This window comes from Pseudorca crassidens, chromosome 20 (assembly GCF_039906515.1).
Source record: "Pseudorca crassidens isolate mPseCra1 chromosome 20, mPseCra1.hap1, whole genome shotgun sequence".
NCBI classification, from domain to species: Eukaryota; Metazoa; Chordata; class Mammalia; order Artiodactyla; family Delphinidae; genus Pseudorca; species Pseudorca crassidens.
The window spans coordinates 48,364,895-48,385,020 of NC_090315.1; the positions used below are offsets into that span (position 1 = coordinate 48,364,895).

The 20,126-nt window shown below is 42.4% G+C and overlaps 1 protein-coding gene, 1 non-coding gene and 1 pseudogene across 6 annotated transcripts in view; 2 read left to right on the plus strand and 1 right to left on the minus strand.

Moving 5' to 3' along the window:
• Positions 1-20,126, plus strand: part of ZNF19 (zinc finger protein 19) — a 131,984-nt gene that overhangs the window by 63,499 nt on the left and 48,359 nt on the right. For 2 of the 5 annotated variants that reach the window (XM_067718031.1, XM_067718030.1), the window contains exons 1-2: positions 9,552-9,710; positions 10,273-10,337. Coding sequence is in view for 1 of the 5 variants with exons in the window: in XM_067718029.1 (XP_067574130.1) it covers positions 10,305-10,337; positions 15,440-15,525 (119 nt within the window). In the remaining 4 variants the exon portion in view is untranslated. Of the gene's footprint in view, positions 1-3,096; positions 3,175-7,450; positions 9,489-9,551; positions 9,711-10,272; positions 10,338-15,439; positions 15,526-20,126 lie in introns of those variants that run through there. The other 3 variants (XM_067718034.1, XM_067718029.1, XM_067718033.1) reach the window with 3 other exon arrangements.
• LOC137215785 (U6 spliceosomal RNA) lies at positions 5,227-5,333 on the minus strand. The gene has a single exon (XR_010939419.1). It is a non-coding gene; the product is annotated as a U6 spliceosomal RNA (small nuclear RNA).
• LOC137215783 (U6atac minor spliceosomal RNA) lies at positions 14,769-14,857 on the plus strand (annotated as a pseudogene).

Sequence of the window (20,126 nt, forward strand, 5' to 3'; positions counted from 1 at the left end):
AAACATCTGTTTCTTTCTATTAAGGGGACTTTAGAAAACAAAGAGGCTGTGAACATCATGAGAGGTTAGCAAAGCCAGCTGAGCATGTAACTTAACAAGGAATCTTTACAGTGAGCTAATGAAAGGGACCTGAGGTAATGGAAGGTCTAAACAACACTCGAGGGCCATTGGGGGGTACCTTATTGGTGCCAAGATAGTATCTACCATTGAATGGAGGTCCCCTGTGGGCCAGGGTCTTGTGCTAGGGGATCTATTTACATGTCATCAAATAAGACATCTAAGTTAATACTAACTGTAGTAATAATAATAATGAATGGGCCTGGCTGAAAGAGTAGGTATGACTAACTGTAGTAATAATAATAATGAATGGGGCTGGCTGAAGGAGTAGGTATGTCAATACTTTTGAAACATGTTTTAAACCTAACTGGTGTACATAAGCGTTTACACATTTCAAGCATGCTCCTCAGTCCCATTGTGGCAGGAACTGTAAGTTGGTTCACAAAACACCCTTTCCATTTTCTTTCTATTGTGGAAGCCAAAAAGCTAAAAACTTGCCTTCCAAATTCCTCTGCTGTTGGGAGTAGCCATGTGGCATAATTCTGGCCATTAAGAATGCAAGCCGGAAAAAAAAGAATGCAAGCCAGGACTTCCCTGCTGGTCCAGTGGTTAAGAATCCGCCTTCCAATGCAGGGTACGTGGGTTCAATCCCTGGTCAGGGAACTAAGATCCCACATGCCGAGGGGCAACTGAGTCTGCATGCTACAACCAGAGAGCCCACATGCTGTAACTACAGAGCTCACGTGCTCTGGAGCCTGCACGCCACAACTAGAGAGAGAAAACCTGCACACCACAACTAGAGAGAAGCCCACGTGCTGCAATGAAAGATCCCCTGTACCGCAACTTAGACCCAATGCAGCCAAAGTTAGAAATAAATAAATAAATACTTTTTTAAAAAGAATGCAAGCCTACGAGGACAGGAATTTTTGTCTGTTTCGTTCTCTGCTGGTCAAAATTCACCACGTTGTACACCCTAAAAATGTCCAATTTGGGTGGGAGGATAGGACAGATGTTTAAGGCTACAAATTTGCAACAAGTAGTAAATAAGTCCTAGAGTAGTCCCAGTGTAGTGAATATAGACAACAGTATTATAATCATCAACCTTGCTAAAAGACTAGAACTTAATTGATCCAGCCACTAAAAGAAAGAATAATTACGTAATGTGGAAGAGGTGCAAATAATCACTACAATGGCAATCATATGATACTATATAAATGTATCAAATTAGCATGTTGTACACCTTAAGTTTACACAATGTTATGTCAAATATATTTCAATTAAAAAATTTAAATATCCAGTCTATTGTACATCACTTTTACTTCAACAGTGTGAAAAATAAAAGAGCAATTGTTAAGAAAATTAAAAGGCAAGTTAGAAATTGGAAAAAAACAAAAACAAATTTCTTGGTCCTGCAGGAAGCCAAGGTGAGAATCCTGAGGCGAAAGGAGACACCAAGACTCTGAATTTCAGGTCAATTGCAAGGCTGATATTTACCCAGCTAACACTAGATGTCACCATTGTGCTGTGGAAAATGTAGCTGACATTCAGATGTTCTATTTAATATTCAGGACCGAGGGAAGCCTTCAAGTGTTTGAAATTGTTCATTTCTCTCCTCTCCTGATCCCAGTATATGATTACTGTGGCCTTATTAAAACTCCCTGAACCTTGATTTTCTCATGCGTATGATTCATTCCGCATCCCTTGAGCTGGGTAGTGCTTGAGGTTGTCCAAGCTCCAAGGAAGACACCAGGGAGGGCGCCGGCCTCAAAGCTCCTGGTGGAGGGTCTCCCCGTGCAGCGGTTCCCACCTCTGGGTCTCTGCCTCGGACCTGCGCTATCTTCCCCCACCCCAACCCCGCTGTCGGAGGCCACACAGCTGCAAGCTCCACTACTGCAGCCTGAGCTGGAAAGAGAGCAGCCTGGGGATGGTGAGCTCGAGGGAAGTGTGTGCAGATGGCACTGCCCTGCATGAGAGGGAAAGAGGCAAGGAGGCCATGCAGAGTTTTAGAATGAGGAAACCTCCTGGCCCTGAGAGACAGAACAGCCCCCTGGGTTCTGTCACTGAAAGCTGAGGCTTTAACCAAGACTGTGGAAGTGTCCAGTTGTTTTGGAGCGTCCAAACCCAGCAGTTTGGTACACCACATGTAGCACAGAAGTTATCGTTCCCCAAAGTCTTTAATGATTCCTGGGCTTTGGCAAGAAATATCAGGAAAGCACATATTGTACACGGAATAGAGGAAAATGATTAGTGAGACCTCACTAACATTTTAATTTGTTGCATTAGTAATTCAGAAATTTCTGTTTAGGATAGTGTACTTCATGAGTATATGGGGTCTTGTCCTCAGTGAAAAGAACAAGGGCTCTCCAGGTAATTAGAAACAGAAGCTCTCTGGTTTGTGAGGGATGTCTAGGTAAAGGCAATCTCCTTATTCACAGGCTTATTTACCCTTGGATTTATGGAAAGTAGCCCAACTATCTAGGCAGAGTATGTTTCATGCATTTCCTGTATTGATGCATTTAAGAATGTTTTAACCAACTTACATTTATTGTGATAAATTTTGGTCTGACATCTGTCATCTTGAATGCTTTTAATTTTTAATGATTACTTGTGTCCTATTTTGTCCCTTTTGCTTTCTTTGCTCTTTTATCAATTTCTGTTAAAGATTTTTTTGATGTGGACCATTTTTAAAATCTTTATGGAATTTGTTACAATATTGCTTCTGTTTTATGTTTTTTGGTTTTTTTGGCCTCAAGGCATGTGGGATTTTAGCTCCCTGACCAGGGATTGAACCTGCACCCCCTGAATTGGAAAGTGAAGTTTTAACCACTGGACTGCCAGGGGAGTCCCTCTCTTTTCTCAATTTTTTAAAAGGTATTTCTCCTGGTTTTATTCTACTAGTGGAACTATTGAAATTTTTTTTAAAGTTCTTTAAGATACTTCAAGTGTAGAAAAATTAAGAGAATAACAAACACCCATGTACCTCCCCTCAGCTTTATCATATCTGACCATTTTGTCATGGCTGTTCCATGTGTTTTTTAGAACTAAAGCATTACAGATGGAATTGAAGTCCCCTGTATACATCTTTTGAATTGCATTTACCTCTCTGTGGTTCCAGAGGTAGTTACCATATGAATTTGTTGTTATTCATGCTCATAGATGCTTTAAAACTTGTTGTATATGGTTATTTCCATAAACATCATAACATTATTTTACATGTTTTTAATGTATATAAATAGTATACTTGATATTTTCTTCTGCAGCTTACTTTTTAAAATTTTTAATCTAATTTTTATTTTATATTGGAGTAGAGTTGATCTACAATGTTGTGTTAGCTTCAGGTGTAGAGCAAAGTGATTCAGTTATACATATACATATATCCATTCTTTATCAGATGCTTTTCCCATATAGATTATTACAGAGTAGTAAATAGAGTCCCTGTGCTATACAGTAGGTCCTTGTAGATCTATTTTTTTTGAACATCTTTATTGGAGTATAATTGCTTTACAATGGTGTGTTAGTTTCTGCTTTATAACAAAGTGAATCAGTTATACATATACATATGTCCCCATATCTCTTCCCTCTTGCATCTCCCTCCCTCCCACCCTCCCTATCCCACCCCTCTAGGTGGTCACAAAGCCCCGAGCTGATCTCCCTGTGCTATGCTGCTGCTTCCCACTAGCTATCTATTTTACGTTTGGTAGTGTATATATGTCCATGCCACTGTCTCACTCTGTCCCAGCTTACCCTTCCCCCTCCCCGTATCCTCAAGTCCATTCTCTAGTAGGTCTGCATCTTTATTCCTGTCTTGCCCCTAGGTTCTTCTGACCTTTTTTTTTTTTTCCATATATATGTGTTAGCATATGGTATTTGTTTTTCTCTTTCTGACTTACTTCACTCTGTATGACAGTCTCTAGGTCCATCCACCTCACTACAAATAACTCAGTTTTGTTCCTTTTTATGGCTGAGTAATATTCCATTGTATATGTATGTGCCACATCTTCTTTATCCATTCATCTCTGGATGGACACTTAGGTTGCTTCCATGTCCTGGCTATTGTAAACAGAGCTGCAATGAACATTTTGGTACTTGACTCTTTTTGAATTATGGTTTTCTCAGGGTATATGCCCAGTAGTGGGATTGCTGGGTCATATGGTAGTTCTATTTGTAGTTTTTTAAGGAACCTCCATACTGTTCTCCATAGTGGCTGTACCAATTCACATTCCCACCAGCAGTGCAAGAGGGTTCCCTTTTCTCCACACCCTCTCCAGCATTTATTGTTTCTAGATTTTTTGATGATGGCCATTCTGACTGGTGTGAGATGATATCTCATTGTAATTTTGATTTGCATTTCTCTAATGATTAATGATGTTAAGCATTCTTTCATGTGTTTTTTGGCAATCTGTATATCTTCTTTGGAGAAATGTCTATTTAGGTCTTCTGCCCATTTTTGGATTGGGTTGTTTGTTTTTTTGTTATTGAGCTGCATGAGTTGCTTGTATGTTTTGGAGATTAATCCTTTGTCAGTTGCTTCATTTGCAAATATTTTCTCCCATTCTGAGGGTTGTCTTTTCATCTTGTTTATGGTTTCCTTTGCTGTGCAAAAGCTTTGAAGTTTCATTAGGTCCCATTTGTTTATTTTTGTTTTTATTTCCATTTCTCTAGGAGGTGGGTCAAAAAGGATCTTGCTGTGATTTATGTCATAGAGTGTTCTGCCTATGTTTTCCTCTAAGAGTTTGATGGTGTCTGGCCTTACAGTTAGTTCTTTAATCCATTTTGAGTTTATTTTTGTGTATGGTGTTAGGGAGTGTTCTAATCTCATACTTTTACATGTACCTGTCCAGTTTTCCCAGCACCACTTATTGAAGAGGCTGTCCTTTCTCACTGTACATTCCTGCCTCTTTTATCAAAGAAATGGTGACCATATGTGTGTGGGTTTATCTCTGGGCTTTCTATCCTGTTCCATTGATCTATATTTCTGTTTTTGTGCCAGTACCATACTGTCTCGATTACTGTAACTTTGTAGTATAGTCTGAAGTCAGGGAGCCTGATTCCTCCAGCTCCGTTTTTTTTCCTCAAGATTGCTTTGGCTATTTGGCATCTTTTGTGTTTCCATACAAATTGTGAAATTTTTTGTTCTAGTTCTGTGAAAAATGCCAGTGGTAGTTTGAAAAAAATATGGAACGCTTCATGAATTTGCGTGTCATCCTTGTGCAGGGGCCATGCTAATCTTCTCTGTATCATTCCAATTTTAGTATATGTGCTGCTGAAGTGAGCACCAGCTTACTTTTTTTTTTTTTACAACTTTATTTGTTTATTTATGGCTATGTTGGGTCTTCGTTTCTGTGTGAGGGCTTTCTCTAGTTGTGGCAAGCGAGGGCCACTCTTCATCGCGGTGCACGGGCCTCTCACTGTCGCGGCCTCTCTTGTTGCGGTGCACAGGCTCCAGATGTGCAGGCTCAGTAATTGTGGCTCACGGGCCCAGTTGCTCCGCGGCATGTGGGATCTTCCCAGACCAGGGCTTGAACCCGTGTCCCCTGCGTTGGCAGGCAGATTCTCAACCACTGCGCCACCAGGGAAGCCCCCTAGCTTACTTTTTAAATTCAACTTTATAGACTTGAGATTTAACCACATAGCTCAAGTTCATTCATTTTCACTGATGTTTAATATCATGGTTTTATATTTTCCATCTCTGTCAAGCTGTGCTCTTCAATGGGAGAGGCCACAACAGTGAGAGGCCCGCATACCGAAAAAAAATATATATATATTGGCAAATCCAGTTTTGGGTGTGGGTGTGGGGAAATGGGCGTTCTTGTGCTCTGTTGTGACCATAAATTGATGATGAACTTTCTGGGTGGCAGTTTGCTAGCAGTGTATGTAGTAAAATTTTAAATATGCTACCCCTTAGACTCAGAAATTCCACATCTACTAGAAATTTACTCTCAGGTAATAATAAAATTGTATTCAGAAATATACTTATGAGAGTATTTCTTGTAGCTTTATATACAGTTTATATTAATGATAAATTAGAAATGACCTAAATATCCATCAATAGGTGGATATATAATCAATATCCATCAATAGGTGATTAGATAAATTATTATAACTGCTGTGGAATACTGTACAGTCACTTAGAACAATATTGGGAATCACTGTTAATATGAAAAAGACATGCCCATACCTTGTTGACTGACAAGTAAGTTATGGTTGAGCATACATAGTATGATACCTGTTTTGGGCCAGATTCTAGCAGAAGCAGAGCCTGAGATGGGGATTCTTGTGCAAGTGATTAATTGAGTGTGCTTAGGAGATACAGGACCAGGGAAAAAGCTAGGCAAAGATGTGGTCTTAGCTGGGAACTAATTTCATATTGATCCCATGAGAATTATGGAGCTTGAATACATCTACTACAATATTTTCTATAAAATTGAATTTATGGTCATGTAATATGCATATGAGCTTATATGCATGGAAAGATTTCTACAAAGGTATTTACCAAATATTGTTTTCTCCTGTTTTCCGTGGGATTTCTAATAATTTTTACATTGCTTGGTATACTTTTTTTAAAAATTATTCCATAGGTCTTTTATTTGTATCTAACTTATCAAATTTTTTTTTAGTTCATCTAACCACTTTTTTATAATGGTGCTGATATATATTTTTTTATTTTTTAAAATTTATTCATTTTTTATACAGCAGGTTCTTATTAGTTATCTATTTTATACATATTAGTGTGTATATGTCAATCCCAATCTCCCAATTCATCTAACCATCATTAACCCCCTCCCCTGCTTTCCCCCTTTCATGTCCATATGTTTGTTCTCTACATCTGTGTCTCTGATTCTGCCTTGCAAAGCAGTTCATCTGTACCATTTTTCTAGATTCCACATATATGTGTTAATGTACAATATTTGTTTTTCTCTTTCTGACTTACATCACTCTGTATGACAGTCTCTAGGTCCATCCACATCTCTACAGATGACCAGATTTTGTTCCTTTTTATGGCTGAGTAATATTCCATTGTGTATATGTACCACATCTTCTTTATCCATTCATCTGTCAATGGGCATTTAGGTTGCTTCCGTGACCTGGCTATTGTAAATAGTGCTGCAATGAACATTGGGATGCATGTGTCTTTTTGAATTATGGCTTTCTCTGGGTATATGCCCAGCAGTGGGATTGCTGGATCATATGGTAATTCTATTTTTAGTTTTTTAAGGAACCTCCATACTGTTCTCCACAGTGGCTGTATCAATTTACATTCCCTGTTGTACTTTTTTATAGAATTTGAATTTTCTGTGTTTACATATTCTTTTATAAGGATGTTTGTAAACTTTTGCTTTTTATTGATTTTAAACTTACATACAGTAAAATTTACTCTTTTTTGGTTGTATAGGTCTATGAGCCTGGACAATCACATAGTTATGTAATCACCACTACTGCAATCAAGATTCAGAACAGTTCTATCATTTCAATAAAACTCTCTGCTGCCCATTTGTAGTTAAATCCTCCCTTAACCCTTGACCTTGGAAATCACTGATATGGGAAACAATGTTATGGAATTAATGTGGGAAAGCTTCAGATACAATATAAATGACATCACTAGTGAAGCCACATAGGGGGAAAAATTGAAAACCATTAAGTTGTGGCTATTCCAAGTGTAAACTGAAGGCTCTCCAGTATCCTAGTGTTATTTGGTCAACCTTCTCCTTTTTCTATTTTTTCTCCCCCTCAATATTCCTAAAGGACCACTAACTGGTAGCCAGGGCTCCCCTGCACCCGAGATCCTGAGCCTCCAACAACATGAATAGATGCCCTCAACCCCATCCTTGGAAGCCAAGTACCACAGCCTCTCTATGGAAGATCTGTCCAGCCAGAAGCCCCCCAGAAAAGACCTTCTGTCTGTATCCAGAGCAATAAATTGGGCTGAAGAATTCTGCCTAGAGTCTAAGTCCCCTTTGTATTTTTCCTACTAGTTGAATTTGAACTGAATTACAGAGTTTACAGTCCAGCCTCATCAGGGCCTGATAATTATCTGTCTAGGAAAAGTGGAACTGGAAGTGTTTGCAGAGCCCCAAGAGATGTTAAGGCCCTCAGTGACTGAGTTGAAGCAGTGAGAATGGAGATAAAAGCCAGGGTCATACTGCAAAGGTGGCCAGAAAGCTGCCTAGGTTGCTGTGAGATCTCAGATATGTCTCCTTTTTCTAGGATTCCATTTCCTCGTTGAAATAATGGAGTGATTTTTTTTTTCCCTTAAACAGGGCTGACTTTTGTTTTGTTTTGTTTTTAATTTATTTTGCCATGCTGGGTCTTAGTTGCAGCATGCAGGATCTAGTTCCCAGGCCCCCTGCTTTGGGAGTACGGAGTCTTAACTGCTGGACCACCAGGGAGGTCCTTGGAGTGATCTTTATTTTATTTTTTAAATTATTTATTTATTTATTTTGGCTGTGTTGGGTCTTCGTTGCTCCGTGCAGGCTTTCTCTAGTTGCGGCGAGCAGGGGCTACTCTTCGTTGCAGTGTGCGGGCTTCTCATTGTGGTGGCTTCTCTTGTTGCTGAGCATGGGCTCTAGGCGTGCAAGCTTCAGTAGTTGTGGTTCACAGGCTCTAGAGCTCAAGCTCATTAGTTGTGGCGCAGTGGTTTGGTTGCTCTGCGGCATGCCGGATCTTCCCGGACTAGGGCTCGAACTGGCGTCCCCTGCATTGGCAGGCGGATTCTTAACCACTGCGCGCCACCAGGGAAGTCCCTGGAGTGATCTTTAAATGAAGAAGGCATATCTCAGAACATTTTGTTGTCAGCCAAGAGCACTGGGACAGAATAAACATTGTCAATTTTGAAGTAGTCTGGATGCTAATTATGTGTGATGGGAAATTAAGAATATCTAAATATTAATTTCTAGAGCAGTACCATCCAGAAGGCTGAATAAATGTACAGGTAATTCATATAAATGAGCTTGTGTGTATCTACAGTTACAGCTGTTTCTCGTTACAAAGAGTTATAAACAGTACTGCCTTGATCCAGCTGTTCTTTATCGTGACTGGGCCTTTTTAATAGCCTCCTAACTGCTTTCCTGCCCAGCTTAAATCCATTCTTCATACTGCAGTTGCAACTTGATTGACCTACAGCGAAATCTGACCCGATCCAATGAGCACAGCCAGCTTGACTGCAGTCAAACAAGAGAATCCCCAAATGCTAGTGCTCATCGAGGCTGGCCTTTGGCTTCCTCCGCCCCATACAAAATGCTGAAAGGCAGTGCCACCATAGGCCACCGGGAAAAAAAGCAGCCTGCTCTTCGTAGGAGTTGGTCCGGGTGAAAGGGAGTGAAGCCCCCAGAGAAGCGCGGGCGTTCTACAAGAGCGGAAGGGCAGGCTCCATAAAGCGCGCCAGCTGGTGAAGTACTTCCGGAGCGCCGGAGCGTCGCCGCCCACCGTCGGAGGTGAGTGCAAGGTGAACCGGCGTTCTTGTTCCACATTCCGGGCGGGCAGCGCCACAGGTTCCCCCAGGCCCCGGGGAGGCGGACCCGGGAGGGGGTCGGGCGGTGGCGCAGGGCCGCATCGAGCGAGGAGGTCTGCGGGCAGTCCAGCCTCCCTCAGCCCCCCGCCGCGGCCGCTTTGGGAGTGGGGCGGGGGTGTGGACTGCCTTGGAAGGGGTGGCCCCGGTAAGTGACACGCTACGGTTTAGAAAGTGACCGTATCGAGCGCCTACTAAGTGCAGTGTTGTTCCGGGTTCCGGGGACGCAACTGTGATTGAGACGGACGCGGGGACTTTTCAGCCTCATGGGAAAGTCGATATTAATCAAGTCTGATCATAACCGCTGCTCCTGCTCGTAATAACCCCATTGTTTGGGGGCAGAAGACGATGTTCTTAACGTTCATGGGCCCTGTGTGGCCTGGCATCTTGCTTTTGTTTACGTGTATTTTTTTGCTCTATTGTTTCACGCGGGAGAGAGCATTACTTAGTGGTTATGAATACAGATCTTGTGGCCTAAGATAATTAATTAAACTTTCTAAGGCTCATTTCTTTGTTTTGGTCAAATGAGGACAACAGTATTACATATTTCCTAGTACATAGTAAAGTGCCCGAGTTCTGAGGCTGGCATATTGCAGGCCTTCAGTAAATGTCACCTGTCGTTATTCGCAGCTAATACAGGTTTGCAGGTTTAAAGGTAAGGTATTGACTGAGTTGGGCTCACTCTTGTTTCTCTTTGCTTCTTCTCTCAGCCCCTGCCCTTCATTGAGAGGGAGCCCCGGTGATGGCTATCAGGCCCCTTAAAGCCTGGCACAAGGTGAGCATGGGATCCCTCAGATGTGTCTTCAAGAGATATGATTTGAAGGAAATGGAGGATGAGAGGGGTGATTCTGACACAGTCCTAGAGCCAAAGCAGTAGGAAGACCCCTGTTCACACATCCCTCATCCAACCCCCCTCCTCCCCCAGTGAGACTGGATGATGGTGAGAGGCTAAGCAGCAGAGACCCCAGGGCCCAGGAAGTGATGGCTGGAGATAGCTGGAGAGAATGTCCTGGGAAGCCAAAGTACAGCCTCCTGCATTCTGAGGATTTCTGCTCAGCCAGAGGATCTCCAAGTTCAATAGTTTCCCCCACAGAGGGATATGTGAGAATGAGGGACTCAGGCTAGTGGTGTGGATCACAAGGTTCTTGGGAAGTAGGGGCAGAGGGACAGCAGGAGGAAGGCAAGAAAAGGGGGGCCTGTGCTGAAACCGCACAACTCAGATGGGACTTGAATCCAGCCGAAACCCAGACTGGGACTTGAACTCCCTGTTTTTTAATTGAGATCACACACCTGGTCTCAGGATTTAATGACACTCAGGTTCTTTATGTCTCCTCGAAGAAAGCATTCAGTGAGAGACAAAGTGATAGGTAAGAAGTGGATTTATTTGTAGAGATACACATTCTATTAATGTAAGTTCCTGTGCCCAATGCACAGTGAGGCCAAACAAACTGAAACGTTGAAGTTTGGAGCAGAGAAAGGTTTATTGCAAAGCCATGCAAGGAGACGAGGTGGCTCATGCCCTAAAAGCCCCAAACTCCCCAAAGGGTTTCAGCAAAGCACTTTTAAAAGCCGGGTGAGGGAGGGGGGTGCAGGGTGTGTGGTCAGGTTGTGCACAGTTCTCTGATTGGCTGATGGTGTAGCAGGATGGGGTCACAGGGCTAACATTATCAGTCCTTAGGCTTCAGGAGGCCTGAGGTGGGGGAGCGGTTACATCTGCAAAACAACTCAGGAAATGTGCATCAAATGCTACTCTCTAAGTACTTCAGAGAGGAGCGAAAGCAGAGGATACGGGGGAAGGCCTGTCCCAGGAAGGCCCCATGGAGTCCTGCTGGGTTACAGTTCCACAGACAGAAAGTGGTCCATCTCAAAGGGCAAGAGTGGCCCTAGGAGAAAGACACTCCACAGAGACAGTGTGGGCCATCTCAGAAAGTGAGAGGCCCTGGGTTTCCCTTGTGGTGCAGAGGTTAAGAATCCACCTGCCAATGCAGGGGACACGGGTTCAAGCCCTGGTCCGGGAAGATCCCACATGCCACAGAGCAGCTAAGCCCATGCACCACAACTACTAAGCCAGTGCTCCAGAGCCTGCAAACCACAACTACTGAGCCCACGCACCTAGAGCCCATGCTCCACAACAAGAGAAGCCACTGCAATGAGAAGCCTGTGCACCACAACGAAGAGTAGCCCCTGCTCGCCGCAACTAGAAAAAGCCTGCAGGCAGCAATAAAGACCCAATGCAGCCAAAAATAAATAAATAAAATAAAAAGGATCCGCCTGCCAATGCAGGGGACACGGGTTCGATCCCTGGCCTGGGAAGATCCCACACGCTGCGGAGCAACTAAGCCCCTGTGCCACAACTACTGAGCCTGCGCTCTAGAGCCCGTGAGCCACAACTACTGAAACCTGTGCACCTAGAGCCTGTGCTCCACAACAAGAGAAGCCACCGCAATGAGAAGCCCGCGCACCACAACGAAGAGTAGCCCCCACTCGCCACATCTAGAGAAAGCCTGTGCACAGCAGTGAAGACCCAACACAGCCAAAAATAAAAACAAATAAATAAATAAATTTATTTAAAAAAAAAAAGTGTCTCTAATCTTCTGACATTTGTTGCCTGTGGAGCTTAGGGTCAGGATCTTGGGCTTAAGTTTGCTGTTGTGTGGTGATCCATTTAAGTGTTTTAACCCACAAAGTTGAGGTCAGGTTGGCATTTTCTATAGATCATTCTATGTGCTGGACAGAAGGTGGACTTGGAGGATGAGTCTGGAGTTAGGGACTGTTGCAGTGCTCCACAGGACAGTTGCTGAGGAACTGAAAAATTATATGGTGAGTAATGATGGCGAGTAGGAGTCAGATCCAAGAAATACTTAGGAGGTAAAATTGGCAGGATCTGATTACTGATTGTGTGTCAGAACTGAGCAGTGAGTAGGGAAATGGTGAAGAGGGATTCTCGGGTTTCTAGCATAGGAGACCAGGCTGAAAGTGTTGGTACTAACTCACTGAGACAAGGGATCAAAATCAGAACCAACGTCATGTTTGAGCATTTGTTTCTCACCATTTGTTTCTCACGTACTGAGCAGTTGGTGTGAATTTGGAGGAGCAAAGGAGCCAGTTTAGGAAGGGAGATGAGTTCAAAACTGGATTGTGGCTCATATGAATGAGGAACATAACTGGGATGAAGGTTGTATCAGCTTAAAAGAAAAAAAGCACAACATAAGATCTGTGAGTTGAGTTTATTCAGTGTTTTACTAAGGACTGTAGCCCAGGAGTCAGCCTCTCAGCTCTGAGAAACTGTTATGAAGAGATAAGGAAGGAGCCAGGATGTATATGAATATTTGCCATAGGGGAGAAAAAAAAAACATGTCAAACATCAAAAGATTACTCCTAAACACAAAGACATCTTGAGTTAATGATTTTAGTGCTTTGCATGGGAAGATTCAAGAATTTGGGGTCATTGAAAAATTTCCTTAGATATGTATCTTAACTAACTAGGGGTTGTATCCAGAGCACAGAACGATTCCTGTTTTTCTCCATCCTGAATTCTTCTCCATCCTGAATTCCTCTCAGGCGCATTGTGGGTGGAAGACTGCAGTGGCTAATGGCTTGATCCTTGTAAAACTGGAATGGCAGGCAACAATATTTTTTTTCTTTAGTCATCAGGGCATCTGAGTTAGCCATGTGGTGATGCCAGAACCTCATGAGACCTTGGAGTGAGGAGATGGAAGGGTCATCACCGCACAGGGAAGGCACCAAAGAGACCAGGGGATCAGATCATGGCACTGTATGGGAAGGGAGAGTTGGGCTGCTGGCAGGTTTGTCTGGCAGAGGACGGATTATGTGAGGGGCATAAAGAGAGACGGCCCGAGGAGCTACCTAGCAGCCATTAGAATCAGGAAGCACCTTCTCCTAGGAAGACCATCTGGAGTTGAGTAGGCTGTTCAGAGGGAAATCTGCTGGAGGGGCTCAAGCAGAGACTTCACAGTCCCCCCCACCTTTTTTTTTTTTTTTTTTTTTTTGCGGTATGCGGGCCTCTCACTGTTGTGGCCTCTCCCATTGCGGAGCACAGGCTCCGGACGCGCAGGCTCAGCAGCTATGGCTCATGGGCCCAGCCGGTCCGCGGCATGTGGGATCCTCCTGGACCGGGGTACAAACCCGTGTCCCCTGCATCGGCAGGCGGACTCTCAACCACTGCGCCACCAGGGAAGCCCAGGATATTTTTTAAATAGACCTTTATTGGAGTATAATTGCTTCACAAGACTGTGTTAGTTTCTTGTGTTAGTTGTAAGAATGGATATTTCTGATAAACCCTGAGGCTGTGAGCCACGTGGCAGAGCAGTTCTCCTGGGTTCCCTTACCCAACTGCTCTCTGCCCGGGCGCCCCCTTCCCGATAAAGTCTTTTGCTTTGTCAGCAAAAAAAAAAAAAAGAAGATATTTCTGGGTCTCTCCTTCAAGCATTCATTCTTCTGACTTTCTTAGTAAGCATTCAAAAGCATAGGGCTTAGGACTGAAAACCTAGTAAGATTTTCTTTTCTCTACTTCTGTCCTGTTATCATGGTAGTCACTAGCTACATGTGCTTATTAAATTAAACTCTTAAGCACTTGAAGTGGGGCTGATTCAGATTGAGAGATGCTGTAAGTACCAGAGTTTGAAGACCTAGTATAAAAAAATGTAATTGAGGGGACTTACCTTGCAGTTCAGTGGTTAAGACTCTGCGGTTCCACTGCACGGGGCGTGGGTTCCATCCCTGGTCAGGGAACTAAGATCCTACAGGCCATGCGGCACGGCCAAAAAAAAAAAAAAAGTAAAAAGTAAAAAAATGTAAATGACCTCATTAATAATCTTTATGTTGATTTCATGTTGAAATAAAATTTTGGATATATTGGGTTAAATAAAATATATTATTTAAATATATTAAATATATTACATAAAATGTATTATTAAAATTAATGTTGCCATTTTCTTTTTACTTTTTTAATGTGGCCACCAGAAAATTTAAATTACATATGTAGCTTGCATTTATGGCTCACATTATATTTCTTTGGACATCCCTCTTCTACTGCAGAGCATATCCTTAAGCCCCCTTACTTACCCATCCGTGCATAAATGTTGTTGGTGCATGTGGAAAGTCTAGAACACAGAGTTTATGGCCGACCTGAAGAGTTCTGTCCTAGGGAACTTACTGCATGGGAACAGAAAATGAGAGAGCAGTCATGTTGTATGAAAGGAGAGAAGGTTAGCAGTCCCCTTGACAAGGATGGAAGAGGCCCTCGGACCTGACAATATGTATTCAGAAAATTAGAGAGCAGTCAAATGGGAGTGTGGAGCAGGGGCCCCACCGCGGTGCCTTTGCCATCGTGACAGAGTTCCGTAATGGGCTCTGTTTTAGAAATACTAACTCAAAATAGTATGTAATTTGATTGGACTGAGGAGAAAATGAAGGCATAAACCCCTATTCCATTGTCATTATATTGCAATTAATAACTTTGGAGGCCTACACAAGTTTGGGGACAGGGTGATGTAGGGATGGAAAGGATTGTGAGAAATGTCCTGGTACCACTGACAGAGCTTAGTAAAAGTGTCAGTGAATTGGGTAACGTACGGGAGTCCTGATATAAAAACAGTTTTTATGGTAGATGACACTAGACTTAATGCCACGAAGTTTGAGTTTCCTTGGGACACCCACCTCCCTGGGTATAGCAGGCTGTTGAGAATGCAGCTCTGTAATCTTGGGGAGAGGTCAGGTCTGGAATTGTACAGTTATTTTTGAGCCAGAATAATTTTATTATTGCAGTGCGTGAGTTGTATGCCTATTTATACAGAGTAACAAACAATTATTCAATCATTTATTTATCATACTTATTTATTGTCTACTATGTGCCAGGTATTGTTCAAGACACCCAAGATAGCAGGAAAGAAAACAAAGTCCCTGCTCTCATGGAGTTTATGTTCTAGTGGTTTAAGATCAAGGTCAACTAATTTGTAAAGAAAAGGAAAAATAAAGCAGGTGTTCAGCACATAGTTTTATTTTGCAAAAGATATAAAAAGCTAATATTTTAGAATACAAATTAACAAAAGTGTACGAATTGATAAAGATCAACACTTGAATATAAAATTTATTTTTTTAACAACTCAAAAATTTAGAAATATTGGTTAAATTTTGTGCTTCCCTGGTGGTGCAGTGGTGAAGAATCCACCCTACAATGCAGGGGACATGGGTTCGATCCCTGGTCAGGGAACTAAGATCCCACATGCCGCGGGGTAACTGAGCCCACTCGCCACAACTACTGAGCTTACACGCCTCAGCTAGAGAGCCTGCGTGCCAGAAACTACAGAGCCCACGCGCTGTGGAGCCTGCACGCCACAACTAAAGAGAAAACCCGCACACTGCAATGAAGAACCCATGTGCCACTAGGAAAGATCCCACATGCCTCAAGGAAGTCCTGCGGGCCGCAACTAAGACCTGACGCAGCCAAAAATGAATGTAATGAGTGCAGCAAACCTTTTGCTGTTAAGTCAACATTAAGTCGGCATCAGAGAATCCACAGTGGAAAAAAACCATATGAGTGTAGCAAGTGTGGGAAAACCTTTAGGACTTCCTCCCAGCTACATCATCTTGGGTATGCCCACCCTAGAAAGAAGCCTGTCCTGGACCTTGGTTCTTTTGGCCTCCCAGCATTTTTTACCCCATTTTCATGGTAATTACTACCCTACTTTTGGGGGAAATACGACTCTGCCCCAACACAACAGTTCATGTGGTTTGGGTGGAGCTCTGTTCCCTACTGCAAAGGTGGAACATGTAGCCTAGTCTGGCCCATCTGTACTGTTCCTTCCACCCACCACAATGGTGGGTTCAGGTGACCCAAGTTCATCCAATCAGAATGGACCCTTTGACTGTGCAAAACCTACCATGAAGTGACATTCTTTTCTGCTGGACATGGATGTTAGCCTTGACCCACGTGAAGGCTGAGAAGAAAGCCAGCCCTGCAAACAGAGATGCAGAGAACTAAACTTGCCTCTGGATTTTTCAGTGATGTAAATCAAAAAATTAAATTCTTTGCTTAAATAGTTTTGAGTTGGGATTTCTTTCACTTGTAACAGAATCCATACTGATATTGAGCCATTTCAATGTCTCATATGTTTCAAAACCTTCAGAGTTAACATAAACTTGATTTAGCTTCACTGATTCCACACTATGAAGAAACCTTTCATGTGAGTGATGTATTGGAAAAGATGTAGCTATGATTCTGAACGTTCATACAGAGGCAACCATTCAAGTGTTGTGAATGTGGGAAAGCCTTTAACCCTCGATTAAGCCAAGTCAACATTCAGGCATCCTAAATGGTTGGAAGTTACAGCAATTTAAGCACTTTAATGAAAATTTCAAGTTATTATAAAACAAAATCTCTATCGAATATTCTGTAGGGTAGATGAATGTATTAATTAGAAAATATTTTTTTAAGTATTTATTTCCTACTCAGTTTCTAATAGAAGTGGATGCTGAATTTTATCTTATTTTAGATTGTTAAAGATGATATTTCTTTTTTGACCTATTTATATAGTTATATTAATGTTTTTCCTAATATTGAGTCATACTTATGTTCTCATAATCTTAGTTGGGTATAGTGTTGTTAAGTTTCTTTAAATGTTGCTGGATTATATTAATATGTTTAGGATATTAGCATCTATATTCATAAGTGTGATTGGCCTGTAATTTTTTTCACTCTTTGTCAAGATTTGGGACCTGAATTATACCACGTTGCTAAAAATAGTTAGGAGACTATTCTTTCTCTGTGCTTTGGAATAGTTTCAAAAGCCTAGCAATTATCTGTTCTTTGGAGATTTGAAAAAAGTTCACCTGTAAAGCTGCCTGGACCAGTTGCTTTTGTTGGGGGTAGTGTAGAGCAGAGTAGAACTTTCACTACTTTAGTAATTCCTTCCCTGGCATTGTCCATTACATTGTCTGTTTCTTCTTGAATCAATGTTGGTAACGTATAATTTCCCACTGACATTTATAAATCATTAGCTTAGCATTGTACCCAAGTAATTTTTCTTATTTTAAAAAATATTTTCAAATATGCCCCTTGTCATTCCTGTTTGTTTGTCTATAAAACCTATAGGAAGATTTTTATTACTCATATTTCCGTGCAAAAGCTTGATATTATCATTATAATGCCCGGCATAGCATGTTTGCCCTGCCCTTTGATCTGGTTAGGGGGCTTTTACACCCAAGGAAATGGCTTTGGTTCTCAGTCTGAAGCAGGATTTTACAAACGCAGCACTATTGACATTTAGGACCTGTTAATTTTTTGCTGGACACTGTCCTGTGAGTTGTAGGATGTTTAGCCTACCCACTGGCCTCTACCCACTAGATACTGTTTGTGATGTTCTCCCCTACCCTCATTCATAACAATCAAAATTGTTTCCACTGGTCTAAAGAGATACTGAGGATATGTTTTTGTAAAAATAAGGAGGAAGTTCTCTTCTTTGGATGCCTGTCAACCTGTGCCTTGTTACTTCCCATGCCACCTTGTACTGTCATCTGTCATGGCAGTTTTTCAGTTCCAGATTTAACCTGTTGACTGAAATCTGGCCCTGAGAGAATGACTTCACCACTTCCTCTTTATTTGACAGCAATCTACCCCTGCCTGGGGAGGGGAATCATTTTTAGTAGTGGACTTATAATTCTGCCGAAACCAAAGTGATTCAGATAAAGAAATGGTTGAAGTCACTAGAGTTGAGGTTTGTTAGTTCCTGTTGTTGCTTCCCCAACAGAATACTAGCCTTTAATTTGCCATAGCTGTTCTTTAATAAATGCTACTAACCAGTAACATTTTGTGGCACTTATCTCTGCTAGGTGCTCCACAATGCATTAACTTATTAACTCCTAACAGCCTTTGAAGTACTGTTATCTTGTTTCAGTTAGGAAAGTGAGGAACAGAGAGGTTAAGTAGGTTGCCCAAAGATACAGCTAGTAACTGGAAGAGCAGAGATTCAAACCCAGGCAGTCTGGCTTCAGAGCCCATGCTCTAACTGTCACAGAGTGATGCCCTAAAGTCTAGAAGCAAGATCTGTAACAAATGTAATTCAGTGACCAAAAAGACACATTTGAGGTGACTTTGCTATGATGCTCTTTGTGAGTGGAAGACACTGGGGATCAGATCAAGGCAAAGGGAGGCTGTATATTGGCTTTGGAGAAAAGAGGGCGGTGAATGGGTTGAGATAAAACAGCGAGGCATATCTAGTACAGAGTGGCTCATTGTGTGTTTCACAGTTTCAAAACTGCTGTTGTCAGGGAGGTAGCATGTGCAGAAGTTGAAAATACAGCTCTAGGAGGCAGAGGACCTCGTTCCTAGATTCCCCAGTAAGGCTTAGTGGCTGCGTGGCACTGGCATTTTTGTTGCTACAACTATTTGAAAGTAGTACCTTCATAGTAAGTGCCTGAGCCAGAGAGCTGGACCCCCAAGGTGTCTCTTATCTCTAAGGTAACGGAGTAGCTCCATCTTCCTGAACTTGAGTATCTAGCAGATTATCCATGATATGTGACCTAGGTGCCACTGCTGGAGTCCCCCTCTAACTGACTTACTGTCTTTGGATCAGGCTTGGTTAGGTTCAAGTGCACATAATTGAAAATCCAAAATAATAGAGCTTAAAACAAGAATGGAGTTGATTTTTCCTTTTTTAAAAAGAGATCTGGGGACTTCCCTGGTGGTGCAGTGGTTGGGAATCTGCCTGCCAATGCAGGGGACACGGATTCGAGCCCTGGTCTGGGAAGATCCCACATGCCGCGGAGCAACTAAGCCCGTGCTCCACAACTATTGAGCACACGTGCCACAACTACTGAAGCCCACGCGCCTAGAGCCTGTGCTCCACAACAAGAGAAGCCACCGCCGTAAGAAGCCCGGGCACTGCAATGAAGAGTAGTCCCCGCTCGCCTCAACTAGAGAAAGCCAGCGCAGCAACGAAGTCCCAAGGCAGCCAAAAATAAATTAATTAATTAATTTAAAAAAATATATAAAATAAAAGAGATCTGGAGATAGGCAGCTGCACACTGGCAGCGGGAATCCTGCCTCCTTCCAGTTCACCGCACTGCCATCCATCAGATGGGGCAATATCCTCACAGTCTAAAGCAACAGCTAGAGCTCCAGCCATTCCAGGATGCAGGATGGAGGAAAAGAAGAGCATGTCACCTTCCTTTCAAGGAAATATCCTGTAAGTGCTGAGAACACTTCCACTTCCACTTCACTGTGCAGAACTTAGTCCTGGGAGAGCCACAGACTTACAAGGATGGCAAGAACTGTCCTTGGATGAGAGATAAGGTGCCAACCCCTGATGAACTTTTCTGTTACTAAATAAGAGGGACAAATAGATGTTTGTACAGGCAACTAGCAGCCTCTAACACCGCCAACATGTCTTAACTTTATATGTCTAAATTAGTTTGCACGTACTGCCGTAGCAAATACCACAGACTGTGAGGCTTAAACAACGGAGATTTATTTTCTCACAATTCTGGAGGCTGGAAGTTCAAAATCAAGGTGTTAGCAGGTTTGATTTCTCCTGAGGCCTTTCTC